This window comes from Camellia sinensis, chromosome 4, assembly GCF_055761805.1.
Source record: "Camellia sinensis isolate YWXY chromosome 4, ASM5576180v1, whole genome shotgun sequence".
NCBI lineage: Eukaryota > Viridiplantae > Streptophyta > Magnoliopsida > Ericales > Theaceae > Camellia > Camellia sinensis.
In genome coordinates this window covers 147,179,529-147,200,125 of record NC_138964.1, presented here as the reverse complement: position 1 = coordinate 147,200,125, position 20,597 = coordinate 147,179,529, and the positions used below count along the sequence as shown (strand labels likewise).

Sequence of the window (20,597 nt, the reverse complement as noted above, 5' to 3'; positions counted from 1 at the left end):
TTACTAAGCTCACCACTTTGTACATTAAGGAAATCATTCGTTTACACAACACCCCAGTTTCAATCGTATCTGATAAAGACCCCTGCTTCGTGTCTCACTTCTAGAACAAATTGCAAGAAGCTTTGGGAACCACTCTGAAGTTTAGCACGGCTTATCACCCACAAACTGATGGGCAATCCGAAAGAACAATCCAGACTTTAGAAGATATGTTACATGTGTGTATGCTAGACCTCAAACGTAATTGGGACGATCACCTACCTTTGGTGGAGTTTGCCTATAATAATAGCTATCATGCAAGCATCGAAATGGCACCATGCGTGGCACTGTATGAAAGACGATGCCGATCACCTTTGTGTTGGATGGAAGTCGGAGATCGAAAACTGCTAGGACCTGAAATCGTGCAAATTACAAGTGATAAAATTCAACTCATCCAACAGCGAATTTGCACTGCTCAGAACTACCAAAAAAGCTATGCTGATACACAAAGACGGGACTTAGAATTTCAAATAGGAGATCATGTGTTTTTAAAGATCTCACCCACAAGAGGGGTTATCCGATTTGAAAAACGAGGAAAGTTAAACCCACGTTACATCGGACCATTCGAGATACTAAAAAGGATTGGTTCTGTGGCATATCGCCTTGCACTTCCACCCGAACTGTCCAATGTCAACAACGTGTTTCACGTTTCGATGCTTCGTCGATATCTTCGAGATCCAGAGCATGTTGTCGATTATGAGAACTTGGAGGTTCAAGAAGACTTCTCTCATGAAGAACAACCTGTGCAAATTCTCGATCGTCGTGATCAGATCCTTCGAAACAAGACTATACCCCTTGCAATAGTTTTGTGGAGGAATCATCGAGTTGAAGAAGCGACATGGGAAACTGAGAGTCAAATGCGGGCCAAGTACCTACACCTCTTCGAAAAGTAAGGTATGGCAAGTTTCAGGACAAACTTCTTTTAAGGAGTGGAGAAATGTGACACCCGAATTTCTTTTAATTTAATTCAATATCGTGATTAGATCAATTACGTATGAATAGAATATATATATATATAAACTAATAAATAAATAATAATGCACCCTAAATATGTAATTAATACCATAACCAATCACGATCATAATAACAATAAAATAAAATAATTAATGTTATGGTTGTAGGTGATAAAATGTAATCTAATTAGATTATTACAAACTTGGGCCAAATGCGAATTAAATCAAAGGTTGATCACCATCCTTATATATAGGATGGTGACTAAATAATATAGCTAAGGTGAATCATCCTAATAGAAGGGGAAAATGGCACTTGTTAGACAGGTGGCCAATTTTGAGCAATCCACTTAATTAGAAACCAAGCAATCACCAACTATAAATAGGGAGCAACTGACGGAGCTTCGAAAACATAGGAAAGATACAAATAACTTAGGAGCAACGTACTAGTAGCAGAGAATAACGAGACAATCATAGGAAAGTGAAGGCTAAGGGTCAATAGTAAGGTGAGTTATATTATACCTTAAGTTACCATAATATATTTTACGAATGTTTTGAGTTACCACAATTTATTTTGTATAATTTATGTTTTGTGGTTATGTTAATGTCTCAATTACATGGATTATTTTCTGAACTCTATTTGCTTAAATTGAAACCCATGGATATGTTTGTTTAAATTTTAGAAATTATTTGACAATGATTTTATAAACAATTATATTCTGTAAGTACCACCACGGGAGTCCCACGCCTTAGGGAACTTAAATAAACCATTGGCTTCTGTTTGGCCACTTTGTGGTCCTCTGTGTGTCATGGATCCATTGACCCCTGTTATGTTTCACTCCAGCGACTTTTGTTCTGTTATGTTTTGTACCGTGGTTATAGTTATTTACGTAACTTCTGTATTTCAGTTTCTGCCACTTAATTAATTTGTTTATTCAACTTAAATTATGTTAATGTTTTAGCTTAAATAACTATTCATGGCTATTTTGTACCCCTATACTCACAGTATAATATTTCTCACTCTGCTATGTGCTTTTAGCTGTTACCCCTTTTAGGTGACGAGATTTAGCGAGATCAAGATAGGGAATAAATCGCTTATTTTTTTTTACTATCTGTATTTCAAATCGAACTTTTGTGATAAAATAAATAGCCCAAATGACTATTTTTGTTTCTTTTAATAAACTTTTGGTACCCATTTGTTTGTTTATTTTATTTATTTATAAGTTATCCGCTTGTGCTACTAATACAGTAATTTTAGAATTATTTTATTTTTATTATCTTGTTACGACATCAAACCTTTGGGTACTGGGTTTGGGTCATGACATAAGTTATGCTTGTTACTTCTTTATTGCATTGGACTTAGTGGACGTAATCATCACCTTTGGACAAAAATGAAGAAAAGATAAGAAAATGGAAAATTAAAGTAAAACAAGCTAATAAAATTGGAATAAAAAAGATAAAAAGGCAATAAAATTTAGTTAGGTTCAGTCGGACGTTACACTGAACCTATTGTGTCTTGAATCATCGCATACTATTGTTATGATGTTTGATGATTCATGAGGCAAGTCTATTCCTTCCATTGAGAAAACTTCATGATAGGGATGAGGTATTGTTTATCTTTCATTCCATTTATTGAGCTCTTTTCCTATCATTCCTAAGGTCATCATGCAACAAATTTGCAATAATTGATGATTTGATAATTGAATTTGCTCCTCCCTTGATCATCTTCATGATAGGGAAGGGTAGAGAAGATAAACATCTCTTGAAAATACTCTGTTTTTGCTCTATTTCAACTCTGTTGCAACAGGGTATTCTCTAGAAGTAGTGGCAGGCCGACCATCATTCTGTACAGCCGACCACTATATTAGGCTGGCCGGCCACCCACCTATTTTGTACAAGCAGTGGCATTTTTATAGCAGAATAAAGAAAAATCTAGAGCCAAAACATAATTATTTTCAGACTACGAACAGAGCAGATTCTAGCAGTAGACAGAGAGGTTTCGGAGGATGTTCTTAGTTGCCCACATGCGATTCCTCACCTCCCGTCCAAATCAATTAGATTAACAGCTTTTAGATTCATATGTTGTAATTAATTAGTTGCTTTACTTTCATTAGAACTTGTAATAATTAATTGATTTAGTTTATTCAATATGTTGTAGTAATTAGTTAATTACAACACTCATTCGGACTCTCTTGTGCGAGGACAAACTTGTAATATTTTTATGTCTTCCGACCTCCATTTCTTCATTCCTTTTATTTATATGCTTATCGTGGTAGCATCATATTTTTCGTTTCATATCATGGCTATGCTTTGTATCCATTGTTGCATGCATCAAATTCGGTTTATCATTCTAATATCATTGTCATTTCCTATTTACTTGAATACGTGCGTTACCGCATGCTTTGAGTTGATCCATATGACATGTTAATAAACCGAACTTAGTAGTTGCATTTTCGTATGTGTCACATTAGTCACTTTGCATATTTAGGACCATGCATTTTTTTAATTATTTTATTTCCTTTGGCTTGCCTCGGTTAAGTACTAAGTGAGCATTTTTGCTTTAGTATATTGCATGAGTGTTTATGTTACCATATCAAGCATAATACCATGAGGCTACGTGCTTATTTGAAATATCTTTTTGAATGCTTGTGGATAAAGGCTATTTCGCTTAAGTTGGAATGACTTGATAAATGTATATATGAGCTTGCTTTTCATTCAAGTAGCACATATTCAAAAATATTTTCAAACAAACATGAAAACAAAGCATTCCAAAGTGGATGAAATTGTCTATACTTGTGTGCCTCACATAGTAAGTTAGCATAATAATTAGAACATGAGCATATACTATACATAAAAATCACATCACGATTAGTAGAGGCCGATTGTAGACACCCCATTTTTGACCGACCTTAAGACTCAGATGTCATTGATTAAGTGCTCAGTGAAAGTGCATGTTGTGCTCGTTCTAAGGTTACGGAGTCTCGGCAGAGAGCCTTGCCTCTAGACTTCGAGACTCTTTTGTGTTTTGCCTCGATTTGCGAACTAGGTTCTGTTCCCTCTTCTCAAAGGAAGGGAGAGGTCTCGTAGACCATCTCTTAGTGGCCGTAGGCTACTTTTCGTGGTCGTAGACCATTGTTCCCGTTTGGAGACCAGTTTTCGATTTTCGAAGCCGTCGGCCGTGCACCTTGGTTCGGGACCGCTTAACTTTCTCTGTTTGCTTCGGTTTTTGGCACACACCTTGTTTCCTCTCTCTAGAGGGACACTGTGGCCCGGGAGACCACCTTCGTGGTCGCACACCACTTTCGATGCTTAATAGTCAGTTTTTGGGGCCTCCGGCCGCGCGTTTTGGCCCCCGAACCCTTGTTTTACATCCGTCTTGGTTCATTTTTGGCATAGACCCTATTTTCATTGTTTGAAAGGTGGTACTAGGGTAGGAGACCATATTTTCTCCTTAGAGATCACTTTTCCCTGCCAGCTGATTTTTCTTGTCAGGTAGCTGGTCTCCTTGACTTTTTGAGCCACAATTGCTGGTCTCCCACCACACCACTGGCTTGCATTGAATTGGGAGACCACCAATTGAGGCTGCCGACCACCATTCATCAACTTGACCCTTTTGAACTAGTCGGCCAACTAGGCTAGGTGGTTGGCCGACCACTTGAACTGGTCGGCCTACTTTTCCCTTTTTTCTGTCTCCGTGAGTGTGTGCCAGCTGTGCCAGCTGGAGGGCACAGACTACATCCTCCATACACGTGTATGGAGGATTGGCAACCTTGTTTTGGCTTCTTAAAGAAGCTTGGCCCTTTGCTCTAAGCTTCTAAGAGAAGCTTGACCCTTTTTAGCTTCTTGAAGAAGCTTGACCCTTTTGCTCTAGCTTCCTCAAGAAGCTTGGACCTTTGCACAAGCTTCTTGAAGAAGCTTGGACCTTTGTTCCTCTATAAGAGAAACCCTCTCCCTCATTTGCAAAGGTTCAGAAAATTTGTCTAAGGCATATACACCTCCCTCTCTATATCTTTACACTTGGGCTCTAAAGTTGCATAGTTCTTGACCCCTTTGCATACCATCTCCTAGCATAACACTTCCATCATCAACCTAAGCACCTTGAAGCTGGTTTTCAGAGGTTGAAGGTGTGCTATTTTGGTCCAGAAGCTGCTGGTCTCTTTGGCTACAAGGGTAACACTCTATTTCCCTCTTTTTAGCATTGTTTTGTTCCATCTCTTAGCCTAGTTTGAAAGCATATTTGGGCTTTGTCATAAACTGAAAAAAGTCTTATTTTGAGGTCCTTAACATGTTTGTTTAAGATTATTTTTCTGTTGGGGGTCATCTACCCCCTTGCATGCTTCATTTCCCTTTGTTTTAAGCCATGCAATAGGGCCTTTGTGTTGAGCTTTGTTGGCCTTTTTTACCACTGAAATCCAGCAGATTTTTAGTGGTTATTATATGTTTTGGAGCACCAAAATCAGAGAGGGGTGACCCTCTCACCCCTTGTTTTGTTTTCTAGCATTTTGGGCCTAACAAAGGAGCCTATACTTGCATGTTTCCAAGTCACATTTCAAGCCCTTTTCAGTGAGTTTTAGGGCCTTCATAACCTCTGTCCAGAGCTGATTTTGTCATTTAGGATGTCCATCTTGCATGTGTAAAACAACCCTCTTTATGGCCTATCAAAGGAGCCTATCATTCTTGCATGTATGGACTATATTTCGGTGGGTTTTTGGGCTTCATTGGACATGCCATGATTCTGTTTTTGACTGGTTTGGTGGCCTCTCATGTGCTTCATATGGTTGTAGTGTAAATCATGGTTCACTAGCTTGTGTTGCATGATGTTTTGGCCCTCTTTCCTAGCATATTTTGGCCATGATCCAAACTAATTTTATCCATATTTTGGGCTTCCTTAGCTCTTTTTTAAGTGTTTTGGGTCATGCATGCATTGTTGTATATGGCCATAGTTCAATTTAAGCTCACTAGCTTCGCATATCAGGTCCACTAGCATGCGTTGTTTGGGCCCTTGATATGTTTTGGCATCATCAAGCATGATATTTCAGAGCATATAAGGTTTCCATATTCTCATGTTCATCACTCCTTCAATATGTTTAAGAGTTGTGCTTGCATGCCTTATTTTGAGCCTTAGCATGAGCTTCATTTCTATGCATGTTGAGCCATCATCTTAGGCCATTTTCCCACTGTCTTGGACCTGCCTAGGGTCTGTTTGGGGCTGGTTTTGCCATTTGTGTATTGCTTTGTATACCTCTAGTGTAACGCATTTCACTAGTTTCGGTATTCGGGCCATCTTGCATGCATTGTGTGACATATTTGCATGATTCGGGACCATCTTGCATATCATTTCAGAGCTGAAAAATGTGTGTTTGCATGCCATATTTTATCCCTTACCATGCTTTGGTAGAGTGCCACTTGATGCCTTAGGTTCGAGCCTTTGCATTGTGCTTGCTTATGTGTGTCTTGTAGCTTTGATTTCATCATGTTTGGCACTGATTTGGATGTGGCTGAGGCCCATCCATCTTGGTTTAAGTCCATCTTGCATTGCATATGCCATATTAGTCCATGTTGTTACATAATTGACCATTGCATTGTGTATGCCTTGATCATTTCATTATTAGTCTCCACATGTGCGTTGCGTATGCCATAGTTTAGTCCATGTGCATTGAGTATGCCATGTGTAGTTTATAGCATTGTGTATGCCATTTGCATGCTTGCATGTCATTCCTTGCATCTTTGTATCATTTAGTTGCATTACATTAGGATTGCATGCTAGAAGTTGCATTGAGCATGCCATTCTTGTTTCATCATGTTTGGGATAGGAGTTAGCCCAAACATGGGAAACGAGGAGCGTTTCATACTCTAAGTGATAAAACGTGCCTCGATTCTCGGTCGCCGACACTCTTGACTATCCATGATAGAGTTGTTGGCTTTAGATGTTTATTTGTGCATTCATGTCACATTAAGTCGTGCAATCCGACTCCTCGGCCATCATGCATCGAGATGCGTGATTGGTGGTCCGAGGATCGAGGGTTACACTCCCTAGAGCCTATGCTATGACGGGGGGAGTGGTCGAGCACACACTTGTTGAAAATACCTTGCCATGCTTCCCTATTGCTTTGTGTTGCAGAAAACCAGAATCTAGAGGCATAAAGTGGTCGGCCGACCAGGTTTTCTGGCAGGCCGACCACCCTTTTTGGTCTCCACCACAAAGGGGTGGTTGGTAGTGGTCTCCCATGTCATTGGCTGGTCGACAGCCCCCCCACAACTTCCCAGAGTGGAGTTTCAGCCTCTTGGAGTTTCGTGCAAGTTTCTGAAATAAATTGCATACCAAGGCATCGCGATGGATTTCTCGACGAGGCGACTCGAGCATCCATGCATCCATTGTCATTCAAAACAGAGCCAAGGCAGTCACATTCATTTAGTTTACATGCTTACTTAGCTAGTTTGTTAATTAGTTAATGTCGTGTAATAATTAGCTGTAGTTCATTATTCATCTGGTTTTGTATTATTCGGATCCTCCGAGGAGGGCAATGTTGTAATAAGCGTGCATGTGTGTGATGTATGTCTTCCAACCCCACGTATTTCTCCCTTTTATTTACTAGCTTTTGATGGTTAGTTAAGGGCATGTTTCAATTAGCATACTTATGCTCGCATGTTTACATCATTCATTTGTATTGCATGCACCGGGCTCGGCGCATCATGCTAACTGCATTGTATTTCAATTCCAAGTTAAATACATATTATCTGTTGCATTTCATATGCCATGTTTAGAATAGCCGAGCCTATCCTAGTTGTATTTTTGCATATGTTGCATTAGCCATCTTAACATGAACTAGGATCATGCATTGATTACTAACTAGTTTCTATTTTGACTTGAAGTACTTGGTATGTATTTATGCTTTAGCATCCTTGCATGTGTGTGAGTGACTGCCATGATAGCATGCTTACCATGAGGCTATGTGCGTATGTGATATACCTGCCTGACTGCCTGTGGGTGAAGGTTGGGTTGTTTGAATTGGAATAATTCGTCGAAACCCATGTTTTAGCCTACTTGCGAGTAGCAAACTTCAATCAATTTTCAAAACAAACGGATATGCGATGCTTTGTTCCAACTTAGGTAATCTAGTCTATACTTGTATGCTGTGTGCATCACATAGAAATTCTAGGCTAATAACCGAAATAAGAGCACATAATGTTTTCAAAACTCGATATCATAGTTAGTAGAGGCTGATCTTTGATCGGGCGAGCGGGGGTGCTTACGAAGTGACCTTCCCCCAATCGTACCCAAGTTCCCGAGCCGAGGCAACTTTGGTGATGACGGACACGTGGCCTTAGGCACGAGGCACGAGTCAGGGTTTCCTAAATTCTCCTAAAAGAAAATATTTAGGTGGCGACTCTGTATCTGGCAAAGCAGTCCATGTTTGGCACTTCTTTCTAAAAATCTGTTTTTCAAAACGATTTGCTGGATTTGGACTCTTTGATGATTCATCGGTCTTGCATTGCACTCTGCGAGATTAGATATAGGACCGTGACAATTGAGTCCGAACTGTAGTAAGCCCCAATGAACAAAACGGGATTCCCTCCTAGGGCGTTCGGGGACGTCTACACTGATCTTTGATTAGATGAGTGGGGTGCTCAATTCATGACATTCCCCTCTCATACCTAAGTTCCCGAGCCAAGACACCTTGGTTATGACAGACAAGTAGACTTTGGCACAAGTCACGGGTTTTCTAAATTTTTCAAAAATATTTAGGTGACGACTCTGAAATCTAGCAATGCAGTCAATTTTTGGCATCTCTAATGATTAATGAATTTTCTAAGATTTGTCAGATTTGGATTCTCATTAGTTTTTCTGTTTCACATTGCACTTGTGGAACCAGATTCAGAACCACGGGAGTCCGAACTGTAGGACTATCGTACCCTAGGAGACTAAACCCCTCCAAGGAGCATGAAAAATCAGCTACACACAAACATGCCCTTGATTCCTTATATGCACATTCTGTAGTAACCCTTAGCTTGTCATTTTTAACATATATAAATTGAAAACCAACCTCAATAGCATACTTGCACAAATAGTACGGAACTCAACCATGCCACCCTCAAACTTTTGTCCCACCTTCTAATATTATTTTGCCAACCAATAGATAATAACACATTTTCTTGGTATGAGCAAAACTTAGAGAGAGAATTCCTTTCATTATCCACAACCTTATCACATTCACCATGTGCAACATCTACCCAATTAGATTCTACTTCATCCTCTTGATCAAAAGTACTACACCTAATAACTGAAACATCAACTATATTAACACCACGTGTACAAACAACCCTTAGCATATTCACAAAATCAATATTATTTCACACCATACAATTCGGATGGCTCATAATACTATATGAAATAGAGATCGTTTTAGGTTTCAAACTCTCCCATATTTTACACAAAATCCAACCAATTCTTCAAAGTTCAATTCACATGAAACATTAATGATAATAGTATCATTTCCATATTTGCACAGCAACAACACTGCTCTATCTATCAAAATTGCAAAAAAATACAAAAAATAACGTGTTCAATATACATAAATTTACAAACTTATAATAACATGTAAATATAAAATTCTAATTTTCTCTGAAATCCAATAATGAACTTATAATTTTCTCTAAACTAAAAATAAAAATCCAGAGAAATTTCCAAACTTAAATTCATTTTGAAGATCACAAAAATAAAAATACATTCACATCAAAACACAAAATGCTAACTATTAAACAAAAGCATAAGGAAAATCACACAACAAATGTGATTTACTCACAAAGCATTCAATTCATTTCTGAATCCCTATATCTAATCCAGATAAAATTAAAAAACAAAAATAACAAACTCATAATAATATGGAGATATAAAATTCTAGGCTCTATTTTAATTTCACTCCTTTGGTTTGAGTGTAGTGCTTAGTTACAGTTTTCAAAAATTGATTCCACATCCTCTCTTGAAAACACGTCTACTCGGTTATCCTCCCAGACGTCTCCCCGGACTCCGGCCAGTTGACCAAAATAGTGTTCGGAATTTTTTTTTTTTTGGCACCTGTTATTTTTATATTTTAAATAAAAAAATATTTTTAGAATTTTTTTTTAAAATTTCTTATGAGCTTTCAATAGAATTTTGGGTTGTGTGTTTAGTTATGAGATGTAAGTTTTTGAATCAAATATCATATGCCACATCAAAAGTTTCAAACTTAATTCAAAACTCTTTTCAAAACTCATAACCAAACAAATTTTTCAAACTTAAATCATAATTTTAAAACTTATAAACTCAAAATACAACTCTATTCTCAAATCATAGTTTTAAAACTCTACCAAAAGCTACCCTAATTTTCTTTGGAATACAATAACAAACCTATAAATTTCTCTAGATTACAAATAAAAGTCTAGAGAAACTTTCAAACTAAAATTCATTTTGAAAATCACAAAAACACATTCACATCAAAAACACAAAATTCTAACTATCCCACAAAAACACAGAGCAAATCTAATTTGCTCACAAAACATTCAATTAACTTCCGAATTCATATATCTAATCTAGAGAAAATAAAAAATAAAAAATAACAAACTTTTAATTACATGCCCATATAAAATTCTAATTTTCTCTCGATTATAATAACAAATTTATAATTTTCTCTAAACTACAAATAAAAAGACCAGAGCAATTTACAAACTTATAAATGATAAGCATGTTAAACTCTCTACTAGAAGCAATAACATAGAACGAACAATAACAGAGAAGGAACAATGCAACTCCTGATTCATCAATAATAGAGAACGAACAATCAAAAACAACAACTTAGTAATTGAAAAGACATTCTTGATTCAACTCCAATGCAAATCAAAATCAATCAAAGCAAAACAATGCAACACCGTCACAAACAAAAATCAACTCCACGGCACACACCTCCACGAAACAGAAATCAACTCCACTGCAACGAACACAATCAAAACACATTGAAATGAACTCCACTAGAACAACGAACACAATCAAAACAAAAATCTAATTTAAAATACACTCAAAAACCTACGCAACACCTTGACAATGAGAGTAATCTCCAACAAAATCAACTCCACTGCAACACCTCGTCGATCAGAGCAATCTCCATCAAATTTGAAATCCCTACGTAATCTCCTACAAAATAGCAATAAAATTTTTTAATTTTCTAAAATCTAAATCATCGTACCTTATACAAGAGGATTTATTAGGTATTTACAAACATAAAATACAATTCAAGAACCTTAACTAACCAAAATATATATATATATATATATATATATTATGAATCTCCCTTGGTTCACAAAGTTGGGGATTCACCAATTTTTTTTTAAAAGGATAGTAATAATTAATTTATATTTTAAGCATAAGTGTACGTGTAATTAAATATTTTTTTAAGTACCTGTCCCTCTCTGGGAGCGTTCTCATTATACAGATGGGAGACAACAAGCGCAAGCGAGGCCGAAAGGCCAAACCCCAAGTAGCCGAAACCCTAGATTTCCAAACCGCCGCCGCCGCCGCCGATGACGGCGTCGTCTTCTCCGTCGGAAACGTTGAGCTCATCGACAACCCCGCCCCCATCCACAGCCGCCGCGGCCGCCCCCGCAAACTACCCGAACACTCCGACAAGCCTGAAAAAACCCTAGCAACCTCTCCGGCTAGACGAATCGACAACAATGGCACAATCGTGGTCCATAATTCGGCTTCAGTTGACGCTCCGGCGGCCGTGGCGGCTAGGTGGGAGAGTGAATCGGTGGCTAGGGCTTTGCCGTCGATGGATGCCGTCGTGAAGGTGTTCTGTACTCATACCGAGCCCAATTTCTCGCTGCCATGGCAGAGGAAGAGGCAGTACAGCTCGAGTAGTAGTGGGTTTGTGATTGGTGGGCGGAGAGTTTTGACGAATGCGCATTCCGTGGAACATTATACGCAGGTGAAGTTGAAGAAGCGTGGGTCTGATACGAAGTATGTGGCCACTGTACTCGCGATTGGAACTGAATGTGACATTGGTGAGAATTTCAGCTTCTCTGTATTGGAAAATTTTTTTGGGAAGAATTTGCTTGTGATCATGTGCTTTCGTATAAATTTGTTTGTGTCAATTCGTATATTTTATAGAAAATGTTTATAGTTCAATGAAATTCTGTAGATTATGATCGTGGGAATTCCTTCGAAATTCCTTTTTGAGTTAATTTTACTTTTTTTTCCCCCTTAAACTATTGTCATTTTGTCTGTTCCATCCCTAGACTATAATCAATTTCATCTATTTAGTTCTTAATTTCCCATTTCAGCTCATATGGTAGTTGAAGACAGTTTGTCCAAATCTGGCGGAAACCTAACCTATTGGGTTAAAATGTAATTTTACAATTTGGACAGCTTAAATCATATAACCAAACACTCATCTTTTTGCCCACACTAGATTAGATGATTTACACTCTAAAACCAAACACCCTTCTTTTTCACCCCTCATTTCCAAGTAGTGAATAAAAAAATAAAATAAAAAATTGAGGTTCAAGTTTTGAAATGACATTTTCCCCATCAAATTAGGCTTTTAACGGTTACTGATTTGGACAGTTATCTCCAATTGGACCATGTTAGATGAAATTTGAAACTTTAGAGACTTGATGAAATAAATAGTTTGTGGATGAAATAGACAAAATTGTGATAGTAAGGAGATAAAAGTGAAATTAAACTTCCTTTTTTTAAAGGCATTTATTGATTATATGACATTATCACTATGCTTACTGTAATGATGATGAGTTTGGAAAGATGGACTGCTTTGTCTAGTTCTTGTAACTGTTGCTTTTAGTTGCACTTACGTTGTTGATAATCATTTTTAATTATGCAAATTGAAACGATGCAGCTTTTTTTTTGTTAATGTGCATTTAGTGTATGTGATTTTGCAGCTATGCTTACTGTAGAGAATGATGAATTTTGGGAAGGGGTGTCACCTGTACAGTTTGGGGATTTGCCTGCACTTCAAGTTGCGGTGACAGTTGTGGGATACCCAATTGGGGGAGACACAATATCTGTAACAAGTGGGGTTGTTTCACGCATAGAGATTCTTTCTTATGTTCATGGATCCACTGAGCTTCTAGGGTTGCAGGTTGGGGCCAATCGTGCCTATTTCATTGTATTCATTGCTCTCCCATTATCCAATCTTGATGTCTCTTGGACACGATTCATTTGCAGATAGATGCTGCTATAAACTCGGGTAATTCTGGTGGGCCTGCCTTCAATGACAAGGGCAATTGTGTTGGTATTGCATTTCAGTCCCTTAAACATGAAGACGTGGAGAATATTGGTTATGTCATACCAACACCAGTTATCATGCACTTCATTCAGGATTACGAGAAGAATGGAGCATATACTGGTATGTTAATTTGCAACTTTTGATTATTTTGTGCTAGGGGTCTGGTTTTTATAGCTTAGCATATTGGTATATCAGTCACTTGTTGACTAAATGGTATAAATACAGAACTAATGGTTTTAAAGGGAGAAAAGGTAAATTAGAAAAAAAAGGAATGGATGATAATGTGGACTATGAGATGTAGTTGGTTTAGAGGTTCCAACAACTGGTTGGCCAGTGATCCACTAGTTAAATATGTCTAGGCACTGTAGCACTCAGCTAAAATAGCTGCTGGTGATTGAGACTGCTGGAGTTGTGTTTTTGGTGTTGATGCTCTCCAAGATAGCAAAAATGTGGAAATAGATATGCTGCTCTATGCTCTTATATTGTAATATTGTTTTTCTGTATTGTTCAGTTTCATTAGGATAAATGATGAAGGAACGACAAAATTTGGTGCTATGCATAACCATGAAGAAAATTTATCTGGGTAAATGCAACAAATTCCTCAAAGTGCAAAATAAGTGAAGTCAAATAGGGATGGAAGGTGTGGTGTATTTGACCAATGGACATAACACATGCGTGCGCATGCACACACAGATAGAGAACCCATGCCTTGTTTCAGCAGCTTAAGCTGCTTTGCTGTCAAATAAGCCTTATGCTGCTCTTCTTCTACTGTTAATCAACTACTACCTGCAGAAATTTGATCTCAAAGGGAAGTTTTTGGAAGTAGCTTGTGCAGAAAACACATGAGATTATCAGCACTGGAAGGGAGAGAGTGTAGATACTGAGTGTGCAGACTTGAGTTTTTTTTTATTTTGCAGATTGTGGATTCTCAGCTGGCATGCGTGCAGGGAATACTTGTTGCCCCAATCAGCACATGGAACATTATAAATTAGAATGCAACTGGGTAGATTTTGTGACTTAGTGCCTGGTACCAATTAGAAGAATAGATTTTGGTTATGGGCTCCAAATGGCTAAAAATTAATGTGAATTAGAAAGAAAGAAGAAGATAGGAATGGAAAAGTGGAACAGTTCGCTTTCAGTCATCTTATCCTGAACTTTATATCACATATAGGTGAAGATATATGTGTATAATGCCCTTCTATAATAGCAATATAACTGATAGAGGGCCAATCTATTATCACTCTGCATGTTTTTGCATTTGCTCCTATTTTTATAGGTTGTTGAGTGAGGAGCATATGGTTTTATCATATTTTACTTCCATGTCTATGGTAATAACAGTCTTGTCTTGTCTATTCCAGATGTTGTTCTTTGTTGTAAGAAGTCACTTTTTTCCTGTTTCTTTTCTTAATTACGGAACAAGCTGGTGGCTGTATTGTGATTATTATATGTTATTTGTTAGGATTTCCAATACTTGGGGTTGAGTGGCAGAAGATGGAAAATCCTGATATGCGTATGTCAATGGGGATGAGACCTGATCAGAAGGGTGTTCGCATAAGAAGAGTTGACCCTACTGCTCCAGAATCTGCAGTCCTGAAGCCATCAGATATTATACTCAGCTTTGATGGGGTTGATATTGCAAATGATGGGACAGGTAATGGTGTCTTGCCGCCCCCAGCCCTCGGAAAATAAGAAAAAGAACTTTTTGTTATTTATTTTTTATTTCTCATTTTTGTATTTTGATGAAATATTAAATTATCATTCCTTATTGATGTCCTTTGTCTTGCTTAATTCTTTATTGCTTGGAAAAATTGACTAAGAAACATCAATAAAATTAGTTTACAGGATTATGAGGTTCAAATATATGTATCCCGACTATCTGAAGCTGTGCAATAAGAAAAAAGTATTGCGCTGGTATCTAGGTTGATTTCTGTAATGTTTGTCACTCCTACATGTGTGTCACTGGTACCATGAATGGAATGGATTTGCAGTTGTGATTTAAAACCTTGGTCTGTTGATGTAATAGCTTAGAAAAATTATAATCAATATCCATTGTGGGATACGTAGCTTATCCAATAGTTGAAACTACTCATCAAGACATGTTTCAACTTTGAACTATTGGTAGTTCATTTTACGCAAAATTCAAATTAATGTGGAGCTTTAGGAGTAATCTTAATTTGCACTTGGCACGGTGGGGGATATGATCCCATATTTATACTTCTTCTTTTCTTTTTTTTTTTAAATTATAGAATTGAATGCTGTAGCTTTCTTAATGAGATGTAAGTGTCTTATTTTGTTCTGTTGACTTCTTGTTATGCTGTCACTGGATTTGTTGGAAGTGTGTTTGTAGACTGGAAATTTTGGACTGAGTTGTGTTTAATTGCTGAATTTATTTTTGCATGGTGTATTTATTTTTTTAAAGGTGTGCTCCTTTTTTCTTTTTTTCTTTTTTTTTTCCATGCCATTATGTTACTTAATGAAAACAAGGAAAGAGACCAAGGTGTTGGCTTGGTGGAATGAGGTGGTCCCTTGCCGAGCATGGTGCCTAGTTTCGAGTCTCACCATTGTGTGATGAAGCTTACCCTTCCCTTATTCCCCTCTTATGGATTGTTAAAAACACAATGAAAAAGATTCTTCCTACAGCCATATGTTGTCATAATCATCAAAATGTTAATATGTAACACTTACATTGGAGATTGTCATATTCAAGCTATTCTTCCTCTATGTTGTGATTTGCTCCTTGGCTGTAGGATTGACTTTCTTCTTCTTCTTCTTCTTCTTCTTCTTCTTCTTCTTCTTCTTCTTCTTTATTCTTCTTCTTCTTTATTTTTATTCTTCAGTTCCTTTTAGGCATGGGGAGCGCATTGGTTTTAGTTACCTTATATCCCAAAAATATACTGGAGATATTGCAACAGTTAAAGTTCTTCGCAATTCTGAAGCTTTCGAATTTAATGTCAAACTTCAGAGTCACAAAAGGCTCATTCCAGCACACAACAAGGGCAAACCTCCCTCATATTACATTATTGCAGGACTTGTTTTTACTACTGTGTCTGTTCCATATCTGCGTTCTGAGGTAAGTATTTCACTTTGAAGCTTTTGTGCATGCATGATTTTCACACTTCTGTATCATTGATATGTTTATTATGTTTCAAATGCAATTCTTCAGTTCTGTTGATGTCGGGTAGCCAAAAGCATCTGTTTACTTTGTAAGTTGGTGATCACCGGAAGTTTTCATTCCAAAAGTAAATAAAATTTATAGCCAAGAGAAATTATCAAGGAGTAATTGATGCAATTTTTTGGAGACTATGCATGGACCATCATGGCGTTCAGAGAAGATATGCGGAGCTTACTCCATGTTTGATTAGATGCATTGCTTTAAGAGATGATCTAATTTCTTGTAGTTATATGAATCTCAAGAAGATATTAATTCAAGGACTTCCACAAGTTATTACTTTGAATGTAAAAGTCATCTTTCTTGGAAAACAGGCCTCATGTCCCAATTTTGTGATAGCATAGGGTTGTAGATAAAGTGAGTTGTTCATGATCAACTTGAACTCAGCTCTGTTAAAGGCTTGTTTGAGCTCCTTCTTTAGCAGACAAACTGAACTTGAGTTCTTACTTTAAGTTCAGTGTCTCTTGTTTAATTTCTCATGAGAAATATGACTATTATCTATGTTATATTCCTTGTTTGGGATTTTTTGTGAAATCTGGTGTGAGATCTAAGCGCTGAATTGTGGATGAATCAGTGAATCATGAATCGATCGATTCACTTTCGATTTGCTAATTCGATTTTTTGTCCTTTTTGTTTTTGGTTAAAAGAAAGTTTCAAATAATCCTTTTAAGGTCTTTGCGGTATTATATTTCATCTTTTGTGTTTCTCTCTTCCTATTTACTTTCAAATGCTCAAACAACACTTGAAACCAAGATAGCTCTTGCATATCGTCTACATGTGTCTCCACACTACACGCATGTAGTGGAGCAAATGTAGATACCCTTTTTACCACCACACGTCATAGACATGTAGGCAGTGACATATGCCTTCAACATCGGAATAAAGATCTACATGTGTTAGCTTTAGAAGGACACATATATGTTCTACCTTAACTGAATAAGATCAAAGTAATTGCGGCATCTTGGTATATGCCTAAGTCCTAAGACTTTGTTTTTATGAAGCCTTGCCAACTTGACATCCAAACTGCTCTCTCTCAGCTAGATTGTCCATTACTCTCCCAATCATGCCCTTTGTTTCTAATGCCTCTGACGTGTTTTTCATGCTGTGATTAACCTCTAACCATTCAGTCAAACCCTCCACGAATGCTAACCTGAAGCATTACTGGAATGAAGAATTTTCTGAAATGATGAATGTATCAGATAAGAAGGTGATGTTAGAGCAGTGACAAGTCACAAACAAGGTTTTAAAAAGCGGCCGCAACCGTTACGTAACGGTTTTGGCGGTTACCGCCACCCGTTACGGCCGCTTTTGCAGTGTGATTGAGATTCACAGGTGTGTAGGCTGTAGCGGCTGTCGTAGCGGTCGTAACGGTGCCGTAACAGCCGTAACGGCCTGTTACGCACCGTTACGTAACAGTTCCAAACTGTTTCTTTCGAAAAAACACACAAAAAAAAGCTGAAAGTGGGGGAATAAGGATAGAGAGAAGAGGGAAGATAAAGAGAGAAAATGGAGGAGCAAGAGATATAGAGAGAGAGAGAGAGAGAGAAGAGGGAAGATTAAGAATATGTTATTGATTTTTTGAAACTATAAGACCTATGCTATTCGATTCAGTTGCTATCACTAAACCATTTTGTTTGTGTGTGTATATCTATATATTGTTTGAAAATAATAATAATAATAAGAAGTGTGGTCATTATCTATTTGGCTTGGTTAAAATATGTATATATATATATAATAGTTAGTGATTGATTTTTTGTAAAATATAAAGTCATTAATTATTAAAATAAAATGTAAAAAACTCAGTTTATAGTGATTTAAAAATATGAAATATATTGGATCATACTTAAAAATTTACAAAAATTGATCAATATTTATTTTTAACCAAATAAATATGATCATGGAAAAAAATATGCGTATCGGTAAGTTTTTTTCAAATTGTGCGAAAAATAAAAAAATTCACGGTTCCGGTTACCGCAACCGTTACACTACGGCCTTTACACCCCGCAACTGCAACTGCAACCGCGTCACCGCCACCGTTACGGCGACCGCAACCGCTTTTCAGAACCTTGGTCACAAATTACATAAAGTTTCTTATATTATGTATATAATTTTGCTACTTCTAGCTGCATTCATATTTACTATGTGTTAATGCCATCTAAGAAAAGACTTGTGCGAGCATTCACACAATCTATCAGTTTATTCTATAGTTGCTAATGAGTTACAAACTGTTTTTCAGAGGTTTATCGTTATTATACATTGTCTTAAATCTTTTCTGCATCTTGTTGGCAGTATGGTAAAGATTATGAATATGATGCTCCTGTCAAGCTGTTGGACAAACTAATGCACGAAATGCCCCAATCACCAGATGAGCAGCTTGTTGTGATTTCTCAGGTTCTCTTTTATGCTTATGTACCTCCGATGTTATGACATAAGTAGTGTGCACATTTGTATTGACATTTCTTCTTGTCGAATTTATAAAAGGTTCTTGTGGCCGACATCAACATTGGATATGAGGAAATTGTCAACACTCAGGTCAGGAATTGCTAATGGATGCAAATGTTTTTAAATGCTCGTAATGAATACTTTGAATCTGCAATTGCTAAAGATGGTTGTTACTATCATGTGATTCACGATTCAAATTGTGTTGTTGAATCTTAAATTTAGTGAATCGTATGATTCAATTGCGATTCACTATGATTCACTGTAATTATTTTGTTTGCATAATGCATGAAATACCGTCATTTTCGCAAAATAAAAAAACTGATCCATTAATTATATTGATTTACTTCAGTTTTATAGGTATATACGTGCATACAATTTAGTTATATTGATATTTATTTCATTTTAAACACGTATTTTTATATGTATGTACAGATACAAAACTATGCTAAATAAAGTGAACCTTACGATTTGTGATTTGACAACCATTTTTCTAAATGCTCTTCTTTTTTTTTCTTCCCCTTTTGTGTACGTGTATAGGTTCGTGCTTGTAATGGTAAGCCTGTGAAGAATCTGAAAAGTTTGGCCAGCATGGTCGAGAGCTGTGACGATGAGTTTTTGAAATTTGATTTGGAATACCAACAGGTAGTATCTCAACCTCACTCTTAGTGCATTTGAGTCGGCAAGACTGCTTCGAAATTGCCTTGCTTATTCGTGTGTGTGTTGTGTTGTATGCAGATAGTGGTCCTTCGAACAAAGGCAGCCAAAGCAGCAACACTAGACATCCTCGCAACGCATTGTATACCTTCTGCCATGTCCGATGATCTCAAGTCATGAGCACGTCATTAGCGGGTGTGTATTACGTAGTCTTCCACCTCGGTCTCCCTATTTGCCCCCAAATTTTGATTTTCTTTCCTTTTTAAGCTTATATTAGATATACTAGTCATCGAAGTTATATAAACCTTGGAGAAAATTAAAGAAGTTATTGGTAGTTTTGAAGATATTGTCTTCTCACTAGGTGTTGGGGGTGTAAAGTATATTTACTTAAAAATCGACAATTATTCACTGTTGTCAATGGTAATGCCACAAATGCATCACAATCGTCTATTTTTGTGGGCTCCATGTGGGAGCATGGGAGGATCGAGGATCTAAATCTGGTGATCCTTAACTTGTTGCCTTTTTCTTTATTCATTTTCTTTTTCTTTCTTTTTTGAGCTCGTCGGAAGAGATGGTTTTGGCTTGTCAGCAAATATAGGCCAGCTGACTTGCAAAATGATGTCCAAGCTTGTCTAGGGGTAAGCCTGGTGAGTTTTTGTTTTTAACAGGCTAGGTTGGCCCAAGGCTAGGAATCTTAGGCCCAAGTCTTGTCCAACGGGTTTTGCCTAGATGGGCTAACGTGTTGGCAGATTTTCTCTCACAGGTCAAAGGGTTGAACTGGACTTCAACACCTAGGTCCAAGCCCAACCCAAACTTTATTGAGGCTTGGCTAGCCTGCGTGAGGGCTTGAGTCGAGTAAAAGTTTGGCAAGTCGGGCGGGCTCAGGTGAGGTGTCCTTTGGAACTTTCACAACATTGGTGAGAAGCCAGTTTTATGAAGGATTTCTTTGTTTCTTGTATTTAATTGTCTTGAAATCATGAGCTGTGAGATTACGTTGCTTAAGCAGATTGTAGTTGTGAACATGGAATATACTTTATAGATTTGTGTCTTTATTGAACTTGGATCATT

At 37.3% G+C, this 20,597-nt stretch overlaps 2 protein-coding genes across 3 annotated transcripts; both read left to right on the top strand.

Moving 5' to 3' along the window:
• The first annotated feature begins 305 nt into the window (after positions 1–305).
• On the top strand, positions 306–929 carry LOC114265047 (uncharacterized). The gene has a single exon (XM_028205787.1). It carries the CDS (start codon positions 306–308, stop codon positions 927–929), a length of 624 nt encoding a protein of 207 aa, XP_028061588.1.
• Positions 930–11,321: 10,392 nt separating this feature from the next.
• On the top strand, positions 11,322–20,586 carry LOC114265040 (protease Do-like 9). 2 transcript variants are annotated; one of them, XM_028205781.2, is made up of 10 exons: positions 11,322–12,023; positions 12,918–13,117; positions 13,204–13,384; positions 14,724–14,915; positions 16,102–16,334; positions 18,723–18,824; positions 18,915–18,965; positions 19,413–19,517; positions 19,611–19,724; positions 20,293–20,586. In XM_028205781.2, exons 1-9 carry the CDS (start codon positions 11,453–11,455, stop codon positions 19,707–19,709), a joined length of 1,734 nt encoding a protein of 577 aa, XP_028061582.1. In that variant the 5' UTR covers positions 11,322–11,452; the 3' UTR covers positions 19,710–19,724; positions 20,293–20,586. The 2 variants fall into 2 exon arrangements, with proteins under 2 accessions (XP_028061582.1, XP_028061581.1); XM_028205780.2 differs by lacking the exon at positions 20,293–20,586 and having other exon boundaries at positions 19,611–19,972.
• The last annotated feature ends 11 nt before the right edge of the window (positions 20,587–20,597 follow it).